The sequence below is a fragment of the Manis pentadactyla genome, chromosome 2 (assembly GCF_030020395.1).
Source record: "Manis pentadactyla isolate mManPen7 chromosome 2, mManPen7.hap1, whole genome shotgun sequence".
Taxonomy (NCBI): Eukaryota; Metazoa; Chordata; class Mammalia; order Pholidota; family Manidae; genus Manis; species Manis pentadactyla.
The window spans coordinates 220659852-220683368 of NC_080020.1; the positions used below are offsets into that span (position 1 = coordinate 220659852).

Consider the following 23517-nt stretch of genomic DNA (forward strand, 5'->3'; position numbering starts at 1 on the left):
AAAAGCAATCCCAGTTACGACCTTCTGCCGGTATTTCTTTTAATGACAATTGTCAGGACTGTCGCTTCCATCAGAAATAATGACACCTAACATTCTTTGAGATCCTTATTACATGCCAGGAACTGATTAGCATTTACACGAATAAATCTTTTCTATTCTATTTCACTTTTTCAAAAAGGTCATGATGCACCAGACTGCTTTCAGCATCCAGTACTGGCATCCAGCCCATTTTGTGTATGAGGAAGCTAAAGTCTGGAGTCAGGTAGCTTATCCAAGTTCATGCAGCCTTAAATGGCAGAGCCAAGACTTGATGCCACTTCCTTGCCCTGCCCCTCGATTCCAGTCTTTCAGCAGTTGGGAGGTGAGCAGGGCCCTAGAGTTGTCCCTCTTTCACAGATGGGGACAGTAGAGCGGGGACTTGGCCAGAGGCTTGTGTGTGACAGAACCCTGCCTTGAAGTCGGTTTCCTGGGGCCTCTCCGGGGATGGCAGGTGCCCGGGTGCGTCTGTTGACTTCTTGCACCGCACTGCCCACCCGCCCTTCGGTGCAGAACGTAATGTTCTTTGCAGGCAACATTGCTTTGCCATCTTTTCTCCGTTTCTCTGCCCTGTGCCCAGTTTCTCTGAGGCAGCTCCCTGCATTCCCAGCAGTGTGCCGCACCCCACCCCACCCCAACCAGCGCCCACCTGGGCCGGGCTTTCCCCAGCAGCCACTTTTCCAGGAGATGGGCGCCCGTCCTTCCTGCCCTGGCCCCAGCGGGGCGCTGTTGCTCCGCTGCAGAGCGGCTGGAAGGGGGAGCGCCGCCAGCACAAAGCCTTGAGCAGCCACAGGCCTGGGTTTTCTTTGTCTGTTAGACCTGTTTTCCATTAAGGCAAAGACGAGTTCCTGCACCGTTAGAAAGTGCTGAAAGACAGACAGAGCCCTCACCCGGCCCTTCCCGACAGCCGCGCCCCTACCTGCCGGGTTTCTGTGCGGTCGTCCCCGTGCCATCCACGTGACTGCAGACACAGCGCACAGGCCCTTTGTGCTCTGCTTTTTCGGAGCGTGTCCTCTCATGATCACTTTCCATTTGCTGCCGAGTTTTCGTATTTAACTTTTCTATTTTAGAGGCTTCACAGTTCTAAGATGAAGTTCTACCGTAATAGTCTGCCTTCTGCTGAAAATACTCCACAAGAAACTTTTTAAATAGTAATTTGAATAATATACGATTAGTATATTGAAAACACAGTTCAAAGGCCTTTCCCCGAGAAGGCATATACATTTCAGATATTTACATTTTATTACCCAAATGGGAGAGTGTTATGTGCACCATTTCATAATCTGCTTTTATTCAATATATGCACTGGATCTTTCCAGATCAATAGACTTGTGCATTCGTAGCTCTGTGCTAGTTCGCTGGGTCCATGTGCTGTAAGTGGCATTGCCAGACCCCTGCTTGGGGACATTATGGTGTTTTCTGTAGGTTTTTGCTGTTACACAATGAGGAACCTTTCCATGTATACAGCATATGTTCTATTGAGCTTCTCCCCCCCCCACCCCACCCCCCGGACACCTGCCCTCGAGCAGGTCCTGGAAGCTTCTGCTGGGGGCCTTGGTTGTGCCACTTAGGGATGTAACGCTGGTGGGAAGGCCTTTCCAGAGCCTGCCCATCAGCAAGGCCCACTGCCTCCAACCTCTTCCTCCAGTGCCTAGGGAGCCCCCCTTGCAGACCCCAGGTCCCTGAGGGCCCTCAGCTTCCCAGGCACAGTCTGGTTCCTGTATGAGCATGCCTTCCTGCACTGCTGGCCTTCCCGCTCTTCCCACCAGCACCCAGGACCCTGTGCCGTGGCCTTAAGTGGTAAAGCCGGACCTCTCTTTGGAATGCAAATCATATATTTGGTCAAAATTACTTACGCAAACTTTGTTTAATCTTCCATAAAATAACCATATATATGTTTAAATGTAAAAATAATATTTTACTCTCTATATTTGAATGAAATTGCTGCTCTGAGATGATTCTGTGGTTTTGAAAGCCTCCAGCACACTGTCAGTTGCCCCCGTTTGCCCCCCAAAGATTTATTTTTCCCCCAGCTTTATTGAGATGTATTTGATGTGTAACATTGTATAAGTTAAAGTGTATAACATGATGATTTACTGTACATATATATTATCAAATAATTACCACAATAAGGTTATTTAACATCTCCATCATCTTACAAAACTACTCCTTCCAAGACTTAAAAAGTGACTGTCCCCCAAGGCGGGCCGTGGAGAGGAGCTCTGTGGGAACAGCATGGCCTCTGCCCCCTCTCATAAGATGCCTTGGGAGCTGCTTCTCCTTAAATGCCTCTTGCTAAACAGTGCTACTGTCATCCTGGGCTTGGAGCCCCTGCCTAGGGTAGCAGAGCCCAGGAGGGAATTCTGCCGCCCCCCCCCCCCAGCTTGTTATGGACATGCAGATTCTCAGGCCTGGGTGGGGCCCAGGAACGTGGGCTTTCATGAGCTCTTGCGATTCATAGGCAAATTGGTGTTTGAGGAGCCCCTGAGGTGGAACCTGGTGAAAGTCCTAGAGCTGGCAGGAGGCAAGTGACGCGGGGACAGCAGCCCCCCAGCTCTGCAGCCAGGGGGCCTGGGAGAGCAGCCCCAGGGGTCCTTCCAGTTAGTCTCAGCCCCAGCGCCACCTCAGTCTCTCATTCCCCTTTCGTGTCCTCTGCCAGAGGGCACTTCCTGATTGTTACTGGGGCCATGAGCCGAGGCAGGCCGGCCGTACCCTGTGCTTGCAAACAGCGTTGGGCCGTGGCCAGGCCTGGGACCAGGAGGCACAGTGACCGCCACCCTCAGCTACACCCCAGAGTTATCCCAGCGATCGCAGCCAGCAGCTGCCGTTAAGGCGACCACAGTATCACGGTGTGCTGGACCAGCTGTATTTCCTCATCCACATTAATGCACAGAGTCTGGCCTGAATGACTGACAGTTGGGAACAGCAGATAAGTGCTTTCCACTTTTTTAATTCACTAGCAAATCTTTGGTTCAAGAGAAATCTCATATAGAATTCCAATATGTAAAACATCAGACTGCTGTAGAATTGGCCCCAATGGGCAGGAATAGAGACTGCATCTGTGTGCCCTCAGCCTTACCCCACCCCTCAGGCAGCTTGGCAGAAGGGCAGGGTCCCTTAGGGCATAGTTTGAAAGCCGCTGGGAAGCTGGAAAACCCACCATGTGTGGTCACCGAGCCGAGTCAGAGGCAGACAGTCCCACATTCAAATCCCAGCTCTGCCGCTTAGCAGCTAATGGGTACCAGGTGAGTTGCTGAGCTTCTCCAAGCCTAAGTTTCTCTCTTTGTAAATTAGACATAAAGTCCAGGCCCAGTGAATGTGAGGAAAAAATGATATAAAGCACAGATTTTCTTTGTACAGTGTCATCACTATTTCAGATTTACTGTTCGGAAGAAGCCCTTGGGTGTTTAAAAAGCAGTTGAAATGGAAAAGGCAACTTTTCCTTTTCCTGTTGTTATGCAAAAAAGAAGCAGGTGTGCTGTGCACACAAGGGCCTTACCTCCTGGCCAGATGCACCAGCTCACCTGCCCAACGTGCTGTGAGCCAGCTTTGTCCGGAGGTGACAGGGTTGCCTCCTGCTGCTTCTGTCCTGGCAGGAAGAGGTTTGCTTGGCTGTCTTTGATGAGATTAAAAGATTGCTTAACTTCCTGGGGGATGGCATCTTGGGAGGTCATGTCTGCCATTCCCCTGCCTCAGGCTGCCCAGGCTTCCTGCAGCAGCCCCCAAGTCAGAACATTCTTAGAATGACACAGCCTTTGAAATGTAAGGGATTAGAGGTCAAATCCAGTGCCTTCGTGGTTACAATTCAGGGACCTTCCCCAGATCACCAGTCAGGGGCACCATCTGAGCTGGAGTTCTTGTCTCTGGAGTATTAGCCCAGGACTCTTCCTGTTACCCCCAGACTGAGAGCCCCCCCAGCTCCAGGGTGCCACCTCAGCCCTCATCAGTTTGATCTGCATGCTGCATGATGTAGGTGGTGGGTATCCTCCGCTGCAGGGGCTGCTGGTGGCCCACTGGTCATGTCAGCATTCAGAGTGTCTTCGGGGGTGTGGGAATAAACAAGGACCACCCAGATGAGAACAAGCAAAGGCAGTTTATTCAGAGCTGGCCGTAGCAAGGGAGGGTGCAGCCCCCATGACCTCCGTTTTGCAGAGACACAGAGGCAGTCTGGGGAGTGACAAAGAGTTCTAATGGGCAGACAGGCTCAGGTGTGCCCCAGGTGGAGGCTGCTGGTGTGGCCAAGCTGGAGGCCGCCAACTGGAAGTAGGCATCCTGCCTGCTTCGTGATTGGTTGAGAGGGCATGTTTGGCTTTCTGTGGCTGGGCCTACTAAGTAGGAAGCAGAGGTAAGATCAGGGATGCTGGCATTTACCAGTCAAGTCCTGCCCGTTGGGGCCATGGCTGCAGAGGTGGTGGTTTGGCTTCCTGAGCTGGTTGCTGCAATGGTGGGTTTAGATTCTGGGTTACATGTGGTCTGGCCATTGCCTGTTTGTGTACTCAGTCCTCAGGGCCATTGGGGGTGTGACCAGGGGTGGGTGCTTGCCTTTGAGCAGTGGGTGGCAGAGCCCCTACAGCCTGCCTGGCCTGGTGTCATGGTGGTGGGTGAGGGGCCGCGCTTGGTCCCAGTGCAGAGAGGGAGAAATGTCACCATGCACAGCAGAGAATGGGGCCCAAGGGTCACTGAGGTCCTGGTTCCTTCCGGGTAGGGCTTGGTGGCCTGCAGAGTCAGGCTGTGGCTGCTGAGAAACAGATCCTTGAGTATGACTCTGGGACCACAGCAAATGATGGGTGTCTACCAGGCAGGTTCTACTTTTTAAGGCCCAGAATGAAGTCTTTTGGATCAAAACACAATGTGAGCCTAGGCGTCACAAAGCAGCACCTGTGGGCACAGGCCTCTGCTTGGGCCAGCACTGACCCACATGCAGGCTCCACTCTGCAGCTTCCAGAGCATTCCTTATTCCATCTTAACAGATGAGGAAACAGCCCCAGAGAAATGAAATGACTGGCCTGGGGTCAGACGTGGGAAAAACATGCCACTCCAGTGCCCCTCTCTCGGGAGCGCCCAGAATCTCCCCCCGCCCATCAGGTTGCCGCCCAGACTTCTGCTCAGACCCTCCTCCTCTCCGCATGTGCCAGCTGCCCATGTCTTCCCACCCTGACGTTCTCACGGGCTGTTCTCTGCCTGAAACACCACTTTCCCAACTCTGCTCAGCCCGACACGCGGACCTTCCCTGAAGTCGCACGACTCTGGCGATTGGGTCACTGGAGAAGCCCCGTGGCCTGGTGCTACTGCAAGTAACATGTCCTGGAGTGAAATTCACAAATTCAATTATTCGCACTCTGGGAATTTTCTCTAATTGGAAGAAAAAGCTGAATTTCAGATTTAAAATGTAAAGCACTTTATTTGGAAGCAGAAAAATTTTATAATTGGAAAGGAGGTTGATTTCCATATTTAGCTATGCATCACCCTGGCTTTGAAGGTACCAGTCATCTTGTCTGTGAGTCTGGGCTTTGGAAGGATCCATTATCTTCTGATTGGTCTGGGAGATGCCCCTGCAACTCAAGTGACTCAGGTCCTGGACAGTTGGTGCCCACCAGTGGTCTTCCACGGGGTGCAGGAATATCCGGGAACATGGACACAAGCCCCCTGAGTGGCTGGAGGGAGGATGCTGTCATGTGTCGATCACTGTCATAGAACGGCCAGAGCCTCACGGAGCAAGGCCACTGCATGGCTGTCAGGGCTGTCAGGACTGTCAGAGCTGTCGGACGGGCATCTGCCACCTCCCATCATGCTTGTGCCGCACCCACCTGCACAGTGTGGTGTGGCCTGGGCCGCTGTTTCCTGTCAGCCACACACAGCAGAAAAGCTGATATCTGTCCACTCATACACGTGGGTGCTGCAGGAACATGCTCCCGCATGCCTGCACCCATCCAGGAAGCCCCCCACCTGCCTTAGGCAATCTAGGCTATGCCGGGACCCTCACAAGCTTAGGGCCCTGCCTTCCTCAACAAGAAGTGTGGGGCTGCAGTTCCATCCATTGCCAACCTCTCTATCTGATACCCAGTCGCCTCACCCCTGGTGACAGAGCATACCTGTACCAGCCTCCTTTGGTGAGAGGAGAAGAGAGGCATTGTGAGAGTGACGGGCTTTGTCTCGTGTCAGCACAGAGGGTGGGCTGGCGGGGGCGCTCAGCAGAGCCGGCCTGTGTGTCCTGCAGACAGCTGGGTGGGCACTGATGGCAGCATGGGACACCAGGGCCACAGCCCCGGTGTGCAGCCTGAGTCTGCTCACAGGACCTGTGAGCGAGGGGAAGAAATAGGGCTCGGAGACTCACCCATGAAACGCCTGTCCCCGTGCCCGAGGTCAGAAGTCTGATGGTGTCCTAGGCAGCCCTTCTGCCCAGTGCTCACAACGACAGTCCAAATGTTAAATAAGTGCTTTTGCTCCTGATGTCCTCCCTGACCTGTCTCCCTCGCACGGCAGCTGCTCACCCAGTTCAGGCCCCAAATTTCTCCGTGGACCCATGAGCAGAGCTGCATGGGGGACCCGGTTCCTGGTCAGGCCTAAGGCGCACACACACAGACCCTCACAGAATGAGGCCTCTGGTTCCTCTGCCTGCGTCGCCCCTCCACCCTTCACCCACCTAGGCTGCTGAGCGCCTCTGCATCGCCTCTGAGGGCTCCATGCTCTGGCTGTCCTGGAGTTACTGCCGTGTGTGGTCATGAGTGGTTTACGTGTCCATGACTCTGCTCGGCGGTGACCCTGTGGGCGCTGTGGCAGGTCTTACTCATCTCTGCCTTCATCATCCAGCTCAGGTTCTTGCACAAGGGAGGTGCCCCATGAGTGCTGGGCCACGGAAGGCTCCCGGAGGGAGTGGCTGGGCTGCCCCCAGAATGGCTGCGGGGCGGAGGTGAGAGCAGATGAGATGACCAGTGTGTCTGGAGGAAGGGGGGCTTCCTAAGTGTGGGTCTCTGTCTTGGAGAATGCTGGGGACCCTTCTATCTTCACTCCCCTTCCTCTCCTCCCTGGGGCAGTAGGTAGAAATAAATCTGGGTAAGAGATGTGCTCTCCCCCTCTCTGTCCATCCATTTGTCTGTCTGTCCTTCCTTTGTTCCTTCCACTGTCTACCCACCTACCCCCACTAGCCAGCCACACGTGCAGTCTTTCACTGTTCCGGTATTTCTGGAATGTCTGCTCTGAACCAGGCACACTGCTGGGCCCCAGAGACTGAACTGTGGGGGCCAGGCAGGACAGGACCCAGGGGCTGTCAGGGAGGGTCTGGGGGACAGGATGGCCCCTGGTGGGATGGGGAGAGTACAGATGGTCCTGACGGGGCAGCCCCGTGTGCCACAGAGTCACTTCATTTCGATTCAAGACAACAAAAGATCAGAAATGTCTCCGGGGAGGAAACGACATTCATCCAATTTGAGAGGAAACTTCACATAGCAGGGAAGTTGGGCCTGATCTCTGCTCTCAGAACCAGAAGTAGTTGTAAGAGAGGAAATCACTGAAACTCTGCCTGACTTCTCCAGACATAATTAATCACGTTTGTCCTCGCTCATTTCCTTTGTTCTTCAGACAGTTCCTTCTCTCCTTGCCTCTTCTGATTTCTGGTCCCTGCGAAGCCTCTCGCCCCTCGGCCCCAGTTTGCTGGGGAGAGTGTGAGTTTGCTCTCCCAGGGGGCTGTTTCGGGGCCCACCAGGTTCTCAATGGGGTGAGCCTGCGGGCAGTGGCTATGAGGAGTGGCAAGGCCTCAGCTTTGCCCTCCCTGGGACCTGCAGCCCTGGACAGCAGGCGTAAGGGTGGGGGTCCCCCGCTCACTGCTGCAGTCCCCTCCGGGCCCAGGAGCAGGGCCAAGCCGGGTGGCTGTGAGGGGTAATTGAGGGAAGGGTGGGGCGGAGCCCAGACCTGACTGGTCACCACACTCCCCAGGGACTCAGACAGCTTCCTGGGCCTACCCTGGGGTTCTCAGGAGGTCTTGGGTGGGGCATCTCTGCTGGCCTTCTAGAGGGGCATGGTCTCTCTTGAATACCCGCTTCCCAGCAGTCATAACAGCTGATCTGGCTCTTCCTGATTCATGGACCCAAAAGGGGAAGACATCGCCATCAGAGCCGGCCACCTGAGTCCTCAGGGTGTGTGGGAGGCATAGCTGAAGTTTCTGGAAAACACTTGCTGTTAGGTTGGAGAAGCCGGGCTCCTTTCACCTTACCTGGTACCACAGGCAGTGCCTAGTATGGCTCCCAAACAGGCATGTCCATGGCCTGTGACGTGAGCCTGTCTGGCTTGTGCCCAGGATGGAGAAAGAGCGGACACCGGGGCATGTGGGCCTTTCTGGCACAGCCCCGCCGCCGAGTCTGCTCTCCTTCTCTACCTCAGAACGAGCCACTTTCTCCCAAAGAGCAGCAGAGATTGATCCTGTGGTCCCCACCCCATCCTCCTCTCCCTCGTGCTCAGGGCAGGAGCAGAGGACCAAGAGCGTGACTGCCCCGAGTTCTCGTCACAGCCCTGCTCTGCCTGCTCTGCGCCTTGGGCAGACAGCCCGCTTCTCTGAACACCCAGCCTCTCAGAGATGCTCCTGCCAGGGCTTTGGCCCTGAGTGCAGAGGTGGCTCCAGCCTGTGTGTGGCCTTCTGGCAGGTGCATTCTGTGCCTCTGTAGCTTCTCCGCATCTCAGCTGGGAACCTGAGGTTCCACCAGAAGTCTAAATCCAACACCCAGGGCCATCCTACTGCTCTTTGCATCTGCTACTGATTAATCTGTACCACTCTTCAGGGAAGTACCAGCCCCTTGGTGCCGTCTTGCCACATAGTGTTGCCAACATGCGCTTTGATGGTGACCTCAGTCCAGTGGAACTGCGCCCCATGCAGACGGGCACGCTGGAAATCCTGGTTCCAGTAAAAAACATACTGCTTGCAGGAACCTTAAAGTGGCTAATTTAGGTATCCACAGCAGGGGTTGGACCACCTTGTTAAAATAAAATCAAGGTTGTTTATTTATTGGTGGTATAATTCAAGAATCACGTATGGATCTTCAGCATTCGGTTCTGTGAATGTTGACACGCATGCCATGTAACTGCCTCCACCCCAGGTCAGGAAATGAGGCACCCCTGTGGCCCAGAAGCTTCTCTTGTGCCCTCTCCCAGTTTCCTTCAGCAGCATCTGGCCCGGAGCAGGACCTCGGCCAGTCAGTGAAGGAGACGTAAAGGGACCTTAGAGGTGACAGAGCCGGTGGGGCTCTGTGTAGCCAAGGGGGTTTCCTGAAGGAGCTGGGGTTTGCTCAGTGGGACTGAAGTGTTTTCTAGAATGTGGAGGTTGTACCTCTCGAGGGAAGCAGGGATACATGTGCGGAAACAAGGGTGCATTTACCGAGGCTGTTTTCTGCTCTCTCCCGGGTCCAGGCCCTGAGGTTTTTGGCCTCAGGCTGCCTCCACCCACATTTCCTACTGGTTGTCAAGTGACTGAGTCTGGCACCTGGGTGCCCTGAGGCACCCCCACTGCCTCCAGAAGGAGAGCAGGTTTCTGTGGCCTGTGGCCATGCAGGCAGGCCTGAGTCCAGGTGGCCCTTCAGAGCAAGAGTTGTCCGGCCATCAGCTGTGTAGGTCAAACTCCCACCCGCCCCCCCTGCGCATCCATCCCCACAGCGGTGGCTTCCTGGACGTGCGCTCGGCTGCTCCCAGCACCAGGGTCTTACTGCCTCCAAGGTCAGGTCCCTGGAAAGTTCCTTCTTGACACAGGCTCAAGCTCACCTGGCCTGTAGGGTCTGACCAGGCCACCTGGGCCGGCTGGCGGGGCTCTCATGAGGAGTCCTAACCTTGAATTTTGTCTGTGATTCTCCAGCTCCAAGAAGCCTAAGAAGCACCCAGAAGTGGCTGTGAAGCCCAGACCCTCACCCCGGCTCACCCTCTTTGATGAGGAGGTGGACCCGGATGAGGGGCTCTTTGGCCCAGGCAGGAAGCTCTCCCCGAACTTCGCAGAAGACGTGCCCCCCAAGGACCGTAAGTCAAGCGCCCTTGGCCCTCGCGGTCCCCTTGGTGACCCGCTGGCTGGGGACCTGTCTTACTTGAGCAGAATGGAAGTCTTCCTCGTGTCCTGTTTTGACATGACACAGACTCAGTTTATGGAAATTTTCTGCTAAAAGAAATCTGGTCTCGCACTGGTGTCCCCATAGCCTGGAGCATTCCTGGGCCATATGTTCATTCCAGGCATCCCAAGGGAGAGGAGGGTGGTTTTCTTTGCTGCTTTAAGAAGTGTGGATTATGAGCAGCATACAGGTGTCTTTGTTATACCAGTGGCCAGATGTGAGCACCAGCTGGAAAATGGATGCTGGCCCCCCCGGGCGTGCAGTGATTCTGTACGTTTTGGATCATAACAAGAGGTTTTCTGTTGCCCACACAGACCCCCCAGTAGCTTTGGGAAGGGAAAGCTGAGCAGCCTTGGGACCTCGTTGCTCATCCCTGGCTCTGACCTTCCTCACCCGCCCAGGTCCTCGTCTAGGTTCACCCACTAGTCCCTCCAGCACTCAGCGAGCACCCTCCAAGGGCTGGGCTCCGTGCTGGACCTGAGAACCACTGACGAGTAGGACCCAGCCCTGGCCTCAGGGCCTCCTATGGAAGGTGGGACATCTGACAGCTGCAGGACGGCCTGAGCCTGTAATGGCGGTCAGTGCCGGTGGGGACCCCAGCCTGAGCTGTGTCCCTGAGGTCACAGGAGTTTGCTAGGCCAGTGGAGGAAGTAAATTCCAGGTGAGGAGCAGTGACCACCTTTCCTGAAGGGCAGCATTGAGCAGGAGACAGGGAGAGGGTGGCAAGTAGACCTGGCTCCTTGAAGGTGGGGTCTGCGCTCAGAATGGCGTCAGCCTCCCCACTGCAGCCCCGCAAGCAGCCGCCCCTGGCTGGTGGTTGGCTCTAGGTGACCAATTGTTAAAAGGCTGGGGTGCAGCCAGGGGATCCAGCTGGATTCAGTCATGGGGAGCCTGGCACAGTGAGCTGAAGGGGCTGTTTCCTCCTGAGGCAGTAGGAAGGCCTCCAGGACTAGACCCCAGGAGTGGTGTCCTCAGCTGACTCTGTCCCAGCCTGGAGGGAGGGGGCATGGGGCTAGGCAGACAGGTGCGCCAGGCCTTGGGCACGTGTTCCTCACCCTTCTTGCCCCATTCCTCTGCTTCTCTGCACTCTGCCCTGTCCCTTGCTCACTCCTGGCTGGGCCAGGACGCCAGGCCAGGCCATCTCCACCCTGCACCCCAGGCAGCTGAGGACGGGCCAGGCCGTCTCCACCCTGCACCCCTGGCAGCTGAGGACGGGCCAGGCCGTCTCCACCCTGCACCCCTGGCAGCTGAGGACGGGCCAGGACATCCTGACCACTCTGCTGCTGCCTCCTCCGCAGCCTTGAAGTTGTTTGATGATCCTGACCTCGGCGGGGCTGTCTCCCTGGGTGACCCCTTACTACTGCCAGCCGCCAGCTGTGAGAGTGGAGGGCTCTCATCCCGCCCGGGCCACAAGGAGGCCGACGAGGAACTGTTCAGGTACCACCTGTCCCCAGCAGTTCTTCACCAACTCTGAGAGCGGCCTAGACGGAGCCTGGGACCCAGAGTGGGAGCATTTCACTGGCTTTGGCCTCCAAGGGAAGGGAATCCTGGCCTGTCACAGGCAGGAGCCAGTAACAGGGATTGGGGTGGGGGGGATGGTCAGTGGCCCAGGGCAACTTAACAAGGTCCGGAAAGGGAGAACTTCATGCATATGTCTTTTTCTTTTCCTTTTCAAACTCATGTTTAATAGTTTACATAAAGAATAGCTAATTTGTGCAATTGTAAGAGCAAGTATAACTGGCATAAACAGGTTAGGGATAAATAAAACTGACTCTTGGTAGCATGCAGCTCACCCAGAAGGAGCAAAGCACAAATGTGCTGGGCCAGGCCAGTCCTGGCAAGGTCGCATGGGCAGCCTTTACAGAGGGGAGAGCAAGGCTTAATCTGTTATGTGGAAGTGGATTAGTGTGTGCAAAACCGTAGCTACTACTTGCAGAGAGCTTGCTGTGTGTCAGCCAGTCTGCTGGACTCTCCACATGACCTTATTTCATCCTCACACCAGCACCCACCATGCAGGTGCCCTTATCCTGAAAAAGGAGTGTGGGAGAGGCAATTAGCCCCAAACCACAGCTCCCAGGTGACAGAGCAGGGATTGGACCCCAATCTGTCTGCCTACGTCCTGTCCTGCCCACTCCTTCCAGGACCCTCTATGCATGTGGGGGAGGAGAGGCTGGGAGACCTGCCTCCTGCTCTGGGACAGCAGCTGGCTTTCCCCGGGCTTCTGTGTTCCCTTCTCTTTGCAGCGGCCACAGCCCCCAGAATGCAGCTGTGCTGGGTGACTTGCAGGAATCCAAGCTGGCTCTTTGCAGGAACAGTTACAAGGTGCCAAGGCGGGCTATCCCGGCAGGCTGTCATCTGCACCCTTGTTAGCAGTCATGGCCTATTAGACAGCCCCCTAAGTGCCCACCAAGCTGGAGTTACAATGATGGTTTCCTGTCTTTACATCTCCCCACGGCCCCTGACATCTGTTCACTGTCATTCTGTGCCCTTGCCTCTGACATCCCAGCAGGCTGGGAGAAGCCAGGATTGTTGTTGTATCATTAGCAGAGAGGCTGAGGCACAGGAAAGCATACTGGAGTCAGTCATGGGGAATGGCGGGGCCTCCGGGGGTCACCCTGAACCAAGACAGCTACCCTCTCTTTGAAGGCCTGGCTTGATAGTCCCTCCAGGTGTAGAGTAGAAGGATGCGTTTTGCTCACTTCTCTGCTGTTTAGGAGGCTCTGAATTCTCCCTTCGGGGTTTGCACCCTGTCACAGGAGGTCAACCCAGGAAGCAGGCAGAGCAACCCAGAGCTCCTTCAGCAGCTGCTGACACCTGGCAGACAGCCCCTCCAGGGGAAGGTTACACTGGGCGCCTTCATGCCCATGAAGGCCTCTACATGCTCATGTTGGAGCTATATCCCATTTACAGATAAGGAGGCGGAGTGGCCTGAGGCCACTGATGAAGGGCTATTTGGACAAGGAATGGAACCCCCTTCTGCCCACAGCGCAGTGCTTCTAACCCTGCTGGCTAATGCTGCTGTTCCCATTTGGTGGATGAGAAAACCCACTCTTGAAGAGGCCAAGAGGCCTGAGCAAGGCCCCCCAGATCTGCCTGCAGCGCCTGTATCCTCCTTCTCCATCCCCAATGTGGCTGAATGAAGTGTATTGAGATTCCTTTAGGCCCACGGAAGCTCTCGGCCCAGGTGTGGGTAGCGCCTGCCTGTCTGGATATCTCTGCTGGCCGCTGGTTTAGGAAGCCTGGGAAGGGCCAGGAACCCCTCTTTAGGAATTCCAAAATTGGCCCCTGGGCTTCAATGGAGATTTTCTGTGTAACTCTGCCAAAGCCCCTAGCATACTGCTATCAGACCCTTCCTTCCAGCCGTGGGCCTCCCGCTGTTGCCTAGTTCCGGACCTGACTGGCCAATGCACAGCTCTTCCAGGCAGGCAGGAGAGAGGCTGCTGTGGCCCTGGGAACGTGATCTGGGGGTATCATTCCCGATCCCCACTGAGGGCCAAGAAAGCACTCTGCCCGCCCCCTGGAAGCACCAGCTGGGTCATTCTTTCTTAGCATCTTACAGAAACGAGCAGTCCTGAAGTGGCCTCGTGCAGCCCCTCACAGATGGGGAAACTGAGGCCCACTGAGGGAAAGGACCCTGTTGCTTTGTAACTATTCTTGCTCTGGGTCTTCTTTGAATCACTGCATCCTGGCTGGGACTGTCCTATGTGAGGACAAGAGAAGTGGAGAAGCAGGCATCCTGAAGTCCGGCCCAGGGGAGAAGCCCTGAGGATGCAGGTGTGTGGGAGGCCACCCCAGGGCCCTGGGAGAAGCTCCTGCCTCAGGAAGGCCAGAGGGGCCTGGGCTGGGTCCCCAGAGGCAACAGGTCCAGCAGTGTCACCTGGCAGGTGTGACTGAAGGGGCTCTGTGGGGCCTACAGCCTCAGCACAGAGACCCTTGACCTTGGAGAAACCCCAACCTGTAGCTGAGAACGGGCCTCCATGCATTGGTGCCTCAGGAAAGCAAACATGCCAGAGACCAGCCATTCTTGGGCCAAGTCCCGCTCCTCCACGAGCTAGTTGGGGGCTAAGTGAGGCCCTTTATCGCTCAGCTTTCCTACCTGTAAATTACCAGGCACTGTTTTGTGATGACTGTGTGAGTCAATGAATGTGGAAATGCCAGACTGTAGGTATTCAGCACAACGGAAGGTGGAAGGTCGGTGGGTGGTAGGATGGATTAAATGGGTCTTTTGTTGTGCATCTGGACTCCAGGAGTTGAGTTCCTCCACCCCAGCCAGCAGCAGGAGCTCCCTCAGGCAAAGAGGGCCGAGCCGGCTGTGGCCTGCCCTTCTTACTGCCATTTGGTCCCTGGGGCTGGTCCTGGGTGACCGTCACACTGCTGCAGGCTTTGGTCCCACCCGCTGATGGGCCATAGGGTCCAGGGCCATGGTGGACTCCTGGTGGCTGAGGCTGGCTGCAGCCCTCAGTGAGCTCTGTCTGCACCCGTGTGGCCCATAGTGGGGCGCAGTGGGCGGCCAGACCCCACCCCACAACAGTCAGAGCCCCTTGTTTATTCTTTCTCTGGCTGGACTCTGTCTAGATGGAAGCCCATATTCTGAAGTCAAACATCCTGGTTCCGACTTGGGCAGGTCGTTCAGCCTCCTGGGACTTGAGCGTCCTCACCTGCAGGAGATTCGGCCATACTCCACAGAGGGTTTTGGGGATGTAACATGATGGGGGCAGGATGGTGGAAGGGCTGGGGTGGAGGGGGCCTGGGCCCCGTCCCATGTGGGGGTGTTGTTGCCCAGGGCCTGGCTCAGGGCTTCTATCTCTGGTTCCCTAGGGTAGAAGAGGACTTGGACCAGATCCTGAACCTGGGGGCTGAGCCCAAACCCCAGCCCCAGCCTAAGCCCAAGCCTCCAGTGGCAGCCAAGCCATCGGTACCCAGAAAGCCAGCTGTTCCCCCCAGAGCAGGCCCATCTGAGGCTGAGGCCGGGCAGTGGAAGCCGCAGAAGCAGATCCAAGCCATGAACGAGACGGACATCTTGCAGTACATCCAGGATCACGACACGCCTGCCCAGGCCACCCCCAGCCTTTTCTGACCCTCCCAACCCCGTGCTGGCCCTGAGCTGGCAGGCCCTTTCCTTGGAGGGGTATTGGTGAGGTGGGGGCTTTGCCCTGTGGGACCAGGACCTCTGTTCTCAGGGGGGGGAGGGTGCCAGACCAGGTCATAGGGCCCCTGTACTGCCGTGTCCCTTTTCTCCTGCCGGTGGAGTCATGCAGCTCTGCAGGGGTCAGAGAGTGCGGTCATCACAGGACTTGGAGCCCAGATCGTCCAGCCGCGTGGTCGTGGAGAGGAGAGCATGTGGGGAGCCTTGCTAACCAGGAGCCCGGCCCCCAGGATGGAGGGAGACCAGGGGTGCCCAGGGAGGTTCCAGCCAGGGCAGGAAAACCGTGCCCCCTGGCTCTGCCAGCCCAGCATAGGAGGGACAGTCTGGCTGCCCCGGGGTGGAGGTGGGGGTCCAGTGTCTCTAAGCAGCATGGCTTTGGGGGGCCTCCAGGCTCTGGGTGGGTCCTCCAGGAGAGGAATGCTAAGTGGGTGCCTAGGAAAGTCCAGCCGGGCGGGGTGTCCCTGAGCTGCCTCTGGTTAGCAGGTGCTAAGTGGGGTACTTCCCTGGGTGCCCAGCTTGAGGGGGATGTCAGGCCCAGCCCTGCCTCTTTGGGGTATGGATGGCCTGACAAAGCCCCAGTCTTCCTCATCCTTTTCCCAGGGAAGGCCTGAGGCCTGACCAGACCATGGCCTGCTTGGGCCTGCTTGGGCCAGTGTCTGCCACTGCAGCTCTGAACAAGGTCATGGCCCCCTGGGAGCTCTGCTCTGGCCCATAGCCTGGGGTGACCCCCTGCTCACGGCCTTGGCAGGAGGCTTCTGGCTGCTGCTTCGAGGGCCCCGTCTGTCCCGTGGCCGATGCTGCCAGGCCCTCCGTGTCTTCCAGGTCTGGACTTTCCCACCAGCCTTTCACCCGTGGAAGCTGCCTTGCCATGGAGGAGCCCTGTGCCAGGGCAGGACCAGTGCCTTAGACTCCTCCTGGAACCCCTGTGCCCTGGCACATGGGTCTACTAGGCTTGGCGCAGCCCTCAAGAAATCCTCAGTGAATGAATGATGCTTAATGGAGCAAACAATATGTCTTTTTTTAATATGTTCTTCATGTTCAGAACTAGTTTTTAATGAAATATAAGTTCTTAATGAAATGCAGTCACTGTTGTCCCTTGGCTTGTCCTGCCTGTCAGAGACATTTAGGACTAGGACCCCAGACCCATTTGTGATTGGGGTCAACAGCCACCCCTGATGGTGGTGCCCCCGCCCAGGCTAGAGCCTCTCGCACCCTGCTCCTGTCCTGTGCCAGGGCGTACATGGCAGGTGCGGAGCCCCCGTCTGCTCTGTTCTGCGTCTCATGCACCCTTGTCAGCTGTCCAGTCAGGGCCAGAGTGGGAGGAAATAGGCTGCTCTGGGGTCTGCGAGCTGAATTTCTCCTCTTCCTCTGCCTTCCCTGCGCTCCAAGGGCCCCATCTGTCCAGGGCCCTGAGCTGCTCTGGGGCTCCCAGCGCTTCCTTTCCCTGTAGGCCTTCCCTCCACCGCCCACAACCACACATATACACTCACCCAGGAAGGCCTCGGGGGAAGGAGGAGTGAGGCAATGGCTGCCTGCCTGTACTCGGTGCCCCATGCAGGCCCTATCTGTCCCCCACAGGTTCCCCATGTCCCTCTGACACAGGAGCAGAGGGCACAGCCGGCAGGTGCCCGGGGCCCATGGGGGGGTCACAGCTGGAACCAGCATGTTTGGTGTGAGTTCACCCACTGTTTGTGCAGCTCATTGCTGGCCTGTGACCTGTTAGCGAACTAAAGACACCCAGTCGTCCAGTAAAGTCCCTGTCAGGGACTCCTTGCAGCGTTTGATACTGGCTTTCTCTTCTGTGCCTGGTCTGGTGGAGGCTGACTGGGGTCGGGGGTGGGGATTGCCTTTTATACAGCGGGCTCATCAACCGGAGCTGCCCTTGAAGGACCCTGGGGCCTCCCAGGGCTCCACCTGGCCTCCCAGGCTGCTGATTGGAGAGTGGGGTGAGGGCAAAGGAAGGATTCCCCTGTGTAAACCGAGGCAGACTGGCCAGAGGCCCAGGCCCAGTGGGGGTTATCAGGTCAGTAACTGCTCGGCCACAGCCTGTTTGGAAAGAGGACCATCCTTCCCTGGTCCTGCCATCTCCCGAGAGTGGGGGCAGCCTAGACCAGTCCTGAGGCCCTTCCAGCTCTGATATCAGGCAGCCCTGCCATATAAACCTGTCCGTCCTGTCCTGGATAAGCCCTGGCCCCACACAGGTCAGAGCTCAGAGGCTGAGATGTGGCTTCATACCTGGAGCCGAGTGGTCTCTGGGAGCCGGGGAGGCCCCGTGCAGGGGCAGTCGGAGCTGACCCTGGCCCCCTCCACCACTTGACTTTGGGTCTTATAGTTAAGCTCAAATTCGGTCTCAATTTACAAGAGCAAACTGCTGGTCTGCTGAGAAGACCCCTCGGCTAGGAGCCACAGCTGAGAGTTCACCATGGAGAGAAAAGTGAGGCTTAATTTGGGGCCACAGCAGTTAGTTGTTTTGAGGCTGTCGTGAGCCCTGTGAACAAGGTGTGCCGGCTGTGGCAGGGGTCCTGCCCCCTTCGGCACTGTCCCTTCCAGGAGGCCGGAACTCCAGCCACTTCTGGGAAGTCCCGATCCTGGTTCCTGGCCTGGCCGGGCTGTGCTGTGGGCTCACTGAAGAGCACCCACCTTTCTGAGCTCTGGTGCCTTGGGACCATATCTGTGCAAAGCCTCTGGAGCTCACGTCCATATGCTCTGGAGGCTGCCCCGAGGTACACGCCCTCCCACCGGATGCAACTGAGACAGCCAAAGTCCAGCCACTCCTCAGGGCCTGTGGCGCTCATGCCCAGCTGCCGCCTTGCCACTGTGTCGATACACTCTGCGGAGATTTAGCACCCAGCAGTTTGTCTGCACCCCTGCGGTCTCCAGGGAGACCTGGAGTGGAAAGTCATGCTCTGCTCTCCAGCTCACCAGCTACCCAACTGAGCATATCCTGGGGAGGGAGCGGGGCACCAGGGCTACTGCCCCTGGATGGTGGCCCTGGCTGGATGGCAGGCACCTCCCGGTGCTGCTGGGTTTTCTTGTGGGTTCATGGCCACCCATAGCAGGCATGGTCCACACTCAGAGCCCCTTTAAGTGGCTGACCTTTCAGTGACAGGGTTCGGGCAGTGCTATTCAGTGCAAACTGAGCATGGAAACCGTTCCCGGCTGGGCACTTGAGGCCTCGGGGTTGGGGACAGCTGATCAAGGGGCCATGGGAGAATCAGCTGCCAGGCTCTATGGACACAAAAGCATCTAGGTTCCAGTCCAGCTCGGCTGTGTGATGTGCCCTCCCTGCGGTGCCAAGCGAAGAGACTTCCCTGGGCTCCTGTACCATCCCTTCCGTGCCCGAAGGAGTTTCCATGGGCTGATCACTCTATTCATCACCAAGGAACCCCTGCCCAGAACAGGCTGAGTGTTGATGGGAAGTGACAATGTGTTGGGTGGGGTGTCAAAAGACACTGCCAACTTGAGCTCAGCGCTAGCCACCAGCCCTGGGCACTGGCCATTGGTTTCCAGGCATTGCGCTTTGTATGACATGGTGAATAGGACCCAGGTGTACAACATGGTGAATATGATCTGGAATACAAATGCGAATCCTGCTTGTGGCTGACCGCTGGCTCTTGTTTTCCATGGTGAGAGTCAAGGGATTTCATTTCTCAGGTCGCAGTCAAAACAAAGCTGCAGCTTCTGGAGCAGGGATTATGGCTCCAGTAAATGGGAATCCCTACTGACAACTTTCAGTGGCGCTGATGCTTCTCTGCCAACTCAGCAAATAGCAGCAGCCTCTAAATAGCTCTTCTAGTAAAGCTGAGTTAGCTTCCTCCAATCCAGCCGGCCAGTCACATCATCTCTCTTAACAGTAAGTGTTCATCCAAAAACACTAAGCATTTAATGGCACCTGGGTGCAGGCACTGGGACATGTCCACCCTGGGGAATCAGGTGGAATAAAGCAAAGGAAAGAAGGAAAAATACAGGTCAGTCCTACTAAAGCTCCCCATCACATTGGGTGTCAGTCGCAGCTTGTGAATAGATGAGTCCAAGCTGTTGAGAGCAAGACAAGTGTGTGAACAGTACAGTGCAAAGCAGAGGGAGGTGAGGATGACGTGGGAGGCACCACTCTGATGCTCAGGGAACACAAAGTGATCAGGCCAGCATGGCCAGTGAGCATTTCCTGAGCACCTGCTGGGTGCAGTACCTGTTCCAGGCACTACGGAGGATGCAAAGAGGGAAAACCACAAGCCCCCAGCTTCAGTTCTGTTCCTGGGCCTCCTACCCAAACAGCAGGCACGACTAAATGAGGCTCCTCCTCCCATGCAGCCCTCTCTGCCCCTCATCCTTCCCCTCCTGACACCTGCCTGCACACTCAGTGTGATGCATCCAACCCGAGCCCAGCTCTTGGTCACTTCGTTTCCTAGGGTGGCCATAACAAAGCACCACTGACTGGGGGTCTGCACACACGAGGAATTTAGTTTCTCCCAGGCCTGGAGGCCAGACGTCTGAAATCAAGGTGTTGGCAGGGCCATACTTTCTCTCTGAAGGCTGTAAGGAGGATCCTTTCCTGCTTCCTCCAGCTCCTGGTGGTCGCTGGCAATCCTTGGCGTCCCTGGCTTGTATCTCCATCACTCCAGTTGCTGCCTCTGTCTTTACATGGCCTTTCCCCCGTATCTCTGTCTTCACGTGGCCATTTCTTCTGTGTTTCCTGTGTTTGTGTCATAATATCCCTCTTGTAAGGACACCAGTCATTGGATTAGGACCCACCCAAATCCAGCATGACCTCATTTTACCTTAATTACATCTGTAAAGACCCTATTTCCAAATAAGGTCCCGTCCACAGGTTCCAGGTGGACATGAATTTTGGAAGGGCAGTTCACCCAGTATAGTCACTAGAGTCTAGTGCCTTCCAAGAGGCTGAGTTACTTGCTACCAGAAGTGATGACTTCCACATCGCCTGTATCTGCTTCAGGGCCCAGCAAAGACCCTCTCTGAGGGCCTGTTGGGTGCCACCTGGTGGTAGCAAATTATTATCAAATAAAGGTTGGGAGACGCTGGAATCAGCTCCACTGACAATAGTCCCAGGACTTCATATATCACTTGTGAGCAATAGTGGGAACCAGGCATACTGAGAACGGGACGTGTGGCGCTCTGGGTGCTCGCCATGTAACCCAGGTGTGGCCTGACCCTCCTGGGCCCTCAGGCCCTCTCGTCCCCATGGCCGTGGTAGGCCCAGAATGGGTCTGAATTATCTCCTGTTCCAAGCGGTTGGCTCTCAGGAGCACACTGCAGAAGGTATGTCCATCCGTCCTGCCCACTCCGTGGCCTGTGTCATCCCCATGGACTGTGTGGGTGTCCAGCAGCACCCTGCCATCTCCGCCCTGTCCAAGGAAGGAATGCATCAGGGACGGAAGCGCTTTCGCTGGGCATTTGCTAGGTGCCAGGGTTAGAGCTCTCTTTATTAAGCAGTGAAACTTCAAATCTTACCAAACATGACTCTTTAGAACAACCTGTAACACACGACGGAGAGCCAGCAGTGCTCAGAGCTGTCGTGGCTGACCTTCCTGGGGGGTCGCTCAGCTCCGCAAAAGACCTTTCTTGGTGGGCCGCAGCCTCCAGCTCGGAGCCCTGGCTCGGAAACGGCCTGCTGGCTTTCCCAGGCGCGGCTGCCGGGGCCGCCCCCGAGCTGCCACCCCATCATCCACCCCCTGGGCCTCTGAGGCAGCTGGAAAAGGCTCTGACGAAACTGGCGAAAGGAACCGGCTTCCAGAGCACGAGAGCCGGGGGCTGACTCCCTGCTCTCCCAAGTTGGTTTTCTTCCTTTGGCGACATTCTCTTGACCTCTGCACGTGTGTGTTTCTGTGTTTCCGTTTGGTTTAAGAGCCACCTTGCTGATTTCCCCCCAGTAAGTGCTCTTGGTCCCATAGGGCAATTTTTTTAGATTCGAAAGTTGAACAGCCCGACTTCTTGTCCACTTGTTTTTCTGACCATCAGGAGCAGCAAGAAGTTCGGCCTGACGCACTGCCAGCCCAAGGAGCATGTTTTACTGCTCAGATGGTCTAGGTCCTGGTCTGGTTGTATGGATGGCCCTGGGATTGGAACCCTGGCCTCACACATGATAAAACCCATGGGCACGGAGATGGGCAATGCAGTATCTCGGGGGAAGAGTTTAGCAGTGTTTTTTTAAAAGATGCACATAAATTTACCACATGACCCGGGAATTCCACTCCTAGGAAGGGACCCAGAAAGAAAGGGAAACCTCCGAAGACTTGGACACAAATGCTCATGGCAGGTTTATTCACCATGGCCCAAGGTGCAAGCAGCCAGAAGCCCAACCGCTGGTGAGTGGAGACGTGGGCTAGCCGCACCACGGAGTATTGTTCAGCAATAAAAAAGAACGAAGTGCTCGTACATGCTGCAACATCAGCCTCAGAAACACGGGCCGAGCAAAAGAAGCAGGATTCCTAAGACCACATATTGTTTGGTTCTATATATATGAAATTTCAGAAGAGAGAAATCTGCAGAGACAGTAGGTTAGGGGTTGTCTCAGGCTGGAGGTAGCAACAAAAGGACACTGCAAACAGACATGAAGGATCTTTTCTGGGTTGATGGAAATGTTCTAAAATTAGTTCTCATGTCTATAAATTTACTAAAATCATTTATTTGAACTCTTACATGTATCTTAAGTTATACCTCAGTAAAAGTGTTTAAAAAATTAATGACTAGTCCGTGGATGTTTTGTTGCCCTTGTCTAGCTTGGATTAACACACAGTCTACAGGCACACACCTGATCATCTACATTTGCCCTCTTACAACACTAAACTATGTTTCTACCTTTATCTTGCATCTACCTACCACTTCAACATTTTATTTAAAAAAATAGTAATAATAATAATAATAATAAGGGAGAAATGTGGGATTCACATATAAATCAAGTATAAAAATCAAATGAGTATTCATATTTGAACTGACTGTTGACTGCCCTTGTACTGTTCACCATGTAACTTATTCACTATCTAAGAACTTGTTCACCACGTAAGAACTTGTTCGTTATGCTTTAGAAGATTGGAGACTGTTGAGAATTAGGCTTGGGGTTGATTAATGATTGTGCATTGAGTCCCCTATACAGAATTTTATTGTTGTTAACAACCATTTGATCAATAAATATGAGAGATGCCCTCTCAAAAAAAAAAAAAAGAATTAAAAAAAGAAAATTAATGACTAGAAAATAAAACAATAAAATCCCTCGGTGGCAGAGTGTATGGCTAAAAGTGTGGGCCAACTCCTGGCTCTCTGGCCTCCCAGCTGTGTGACTCTGGGCCAGTTACTTACGCTCTCTGTGCCTTAGTTTCCTCACCTATAAAGGGGAATCATAACTATACCTGCTACATTAGGGTAGTTATAAGGTGGAAACGAGTTAACATTTGTAAAGTTCTTTGATCAGTACCTGGTGCCTAGTACACATATATGAACAATTAAAATTCTATTGAGTTGTTAGTTGTTTATTACACTGTAAGGAAGTCCAGGGTTCAAGAGCCCTTTCTTTTCATCTAGGAGTGAGAACCAAGCCCCTGAGTAGAAAGACACCGGTGGGGCTTGCTGTGTGAGGGTGTGTGTAGGTGACAGGCTGTGTCCTTTTAATCAGTCGCCCAGCTTCTCTGAGGCTCAGTCTGCCCAGCTGCCGAGTGGGGTAACATCCTGCTTCTGCCCCCTCACATGGGGTGGGGATCATGAGAAACGCCACATGCAGAACTACTTGACATCTGCCAAGGGGCCCTGGCACTGTGGGGCCTGGTGTCTGGGGCTCTGGGATGCAACCAAGGTCCTACCTCTGGATGGGCCGTGGAGGGCTGCAGGAGCAGTATGCATAGAACAGGCTGAAAACAAGCTTCTGGGAAAGACATCATTCTGAGAGGATCGCTGATAGCACCAGCAGGGCCGTGGCAGCGGGGAGCTGCCCCCAGCACACCCCGCACCCCAGACCAAGTAGCTTTCCCAGCACCATGGAGACTGGGAAATCAACACATCGCTTCCCTCTCCTGGCCCCTGACCTTTTGTTCTGAACAGCTGGCTGGGCGGGACTGGGAAGGGAAAGTCAAGTGGAGGGACGTTTCTGGCGATTCTGGCAGGCGTGTGGCCTGGCAGGGCTGTGAGCAGGGTGCGGGGGTGCCTCGGCTCGGATGCCCCTGCCTCTTTCGGCTTTGAGCCTCCAACTTCCTCACCATCACCCTGTGTGCTCTGGGCAGGACTGGGGGTGGGGAGGTCCCCGCT

At 55.3% G+C, this 23517-nt stretch overlaps 1 protein-coding gene across 1 annotated transcript in view; it reads left to right on the forward strand.

Moving 5' to 3' along the window:
* HS1BP3 (HCLS1 binding protein 3) overlaps window positions 1–21972 on the forward strand; it is a 31717-nt gene extending 9745 nt beyond the window's left edge. The window contains exons 5-7 of the mRNA XM_036881615.2: window positions 9872–10029; window positions 11414–11552; window positions 14934–21972. Coding sequence (XP_036737510.2) covers window positions 9872–10029; window positions 11414–11552; window positions 14934–15192 — 556 coding nt within the window. The 3' untranslated portion in view covers window positions 15193–21972. The remainder of the gene's footprint in view (window positions 1–9871; window positions 10030–11413; window positions 11553–14933) is intronic.
* The last annotated feature ends 1545 nt before the right edge of the window (window positions 21973–23517 follow it).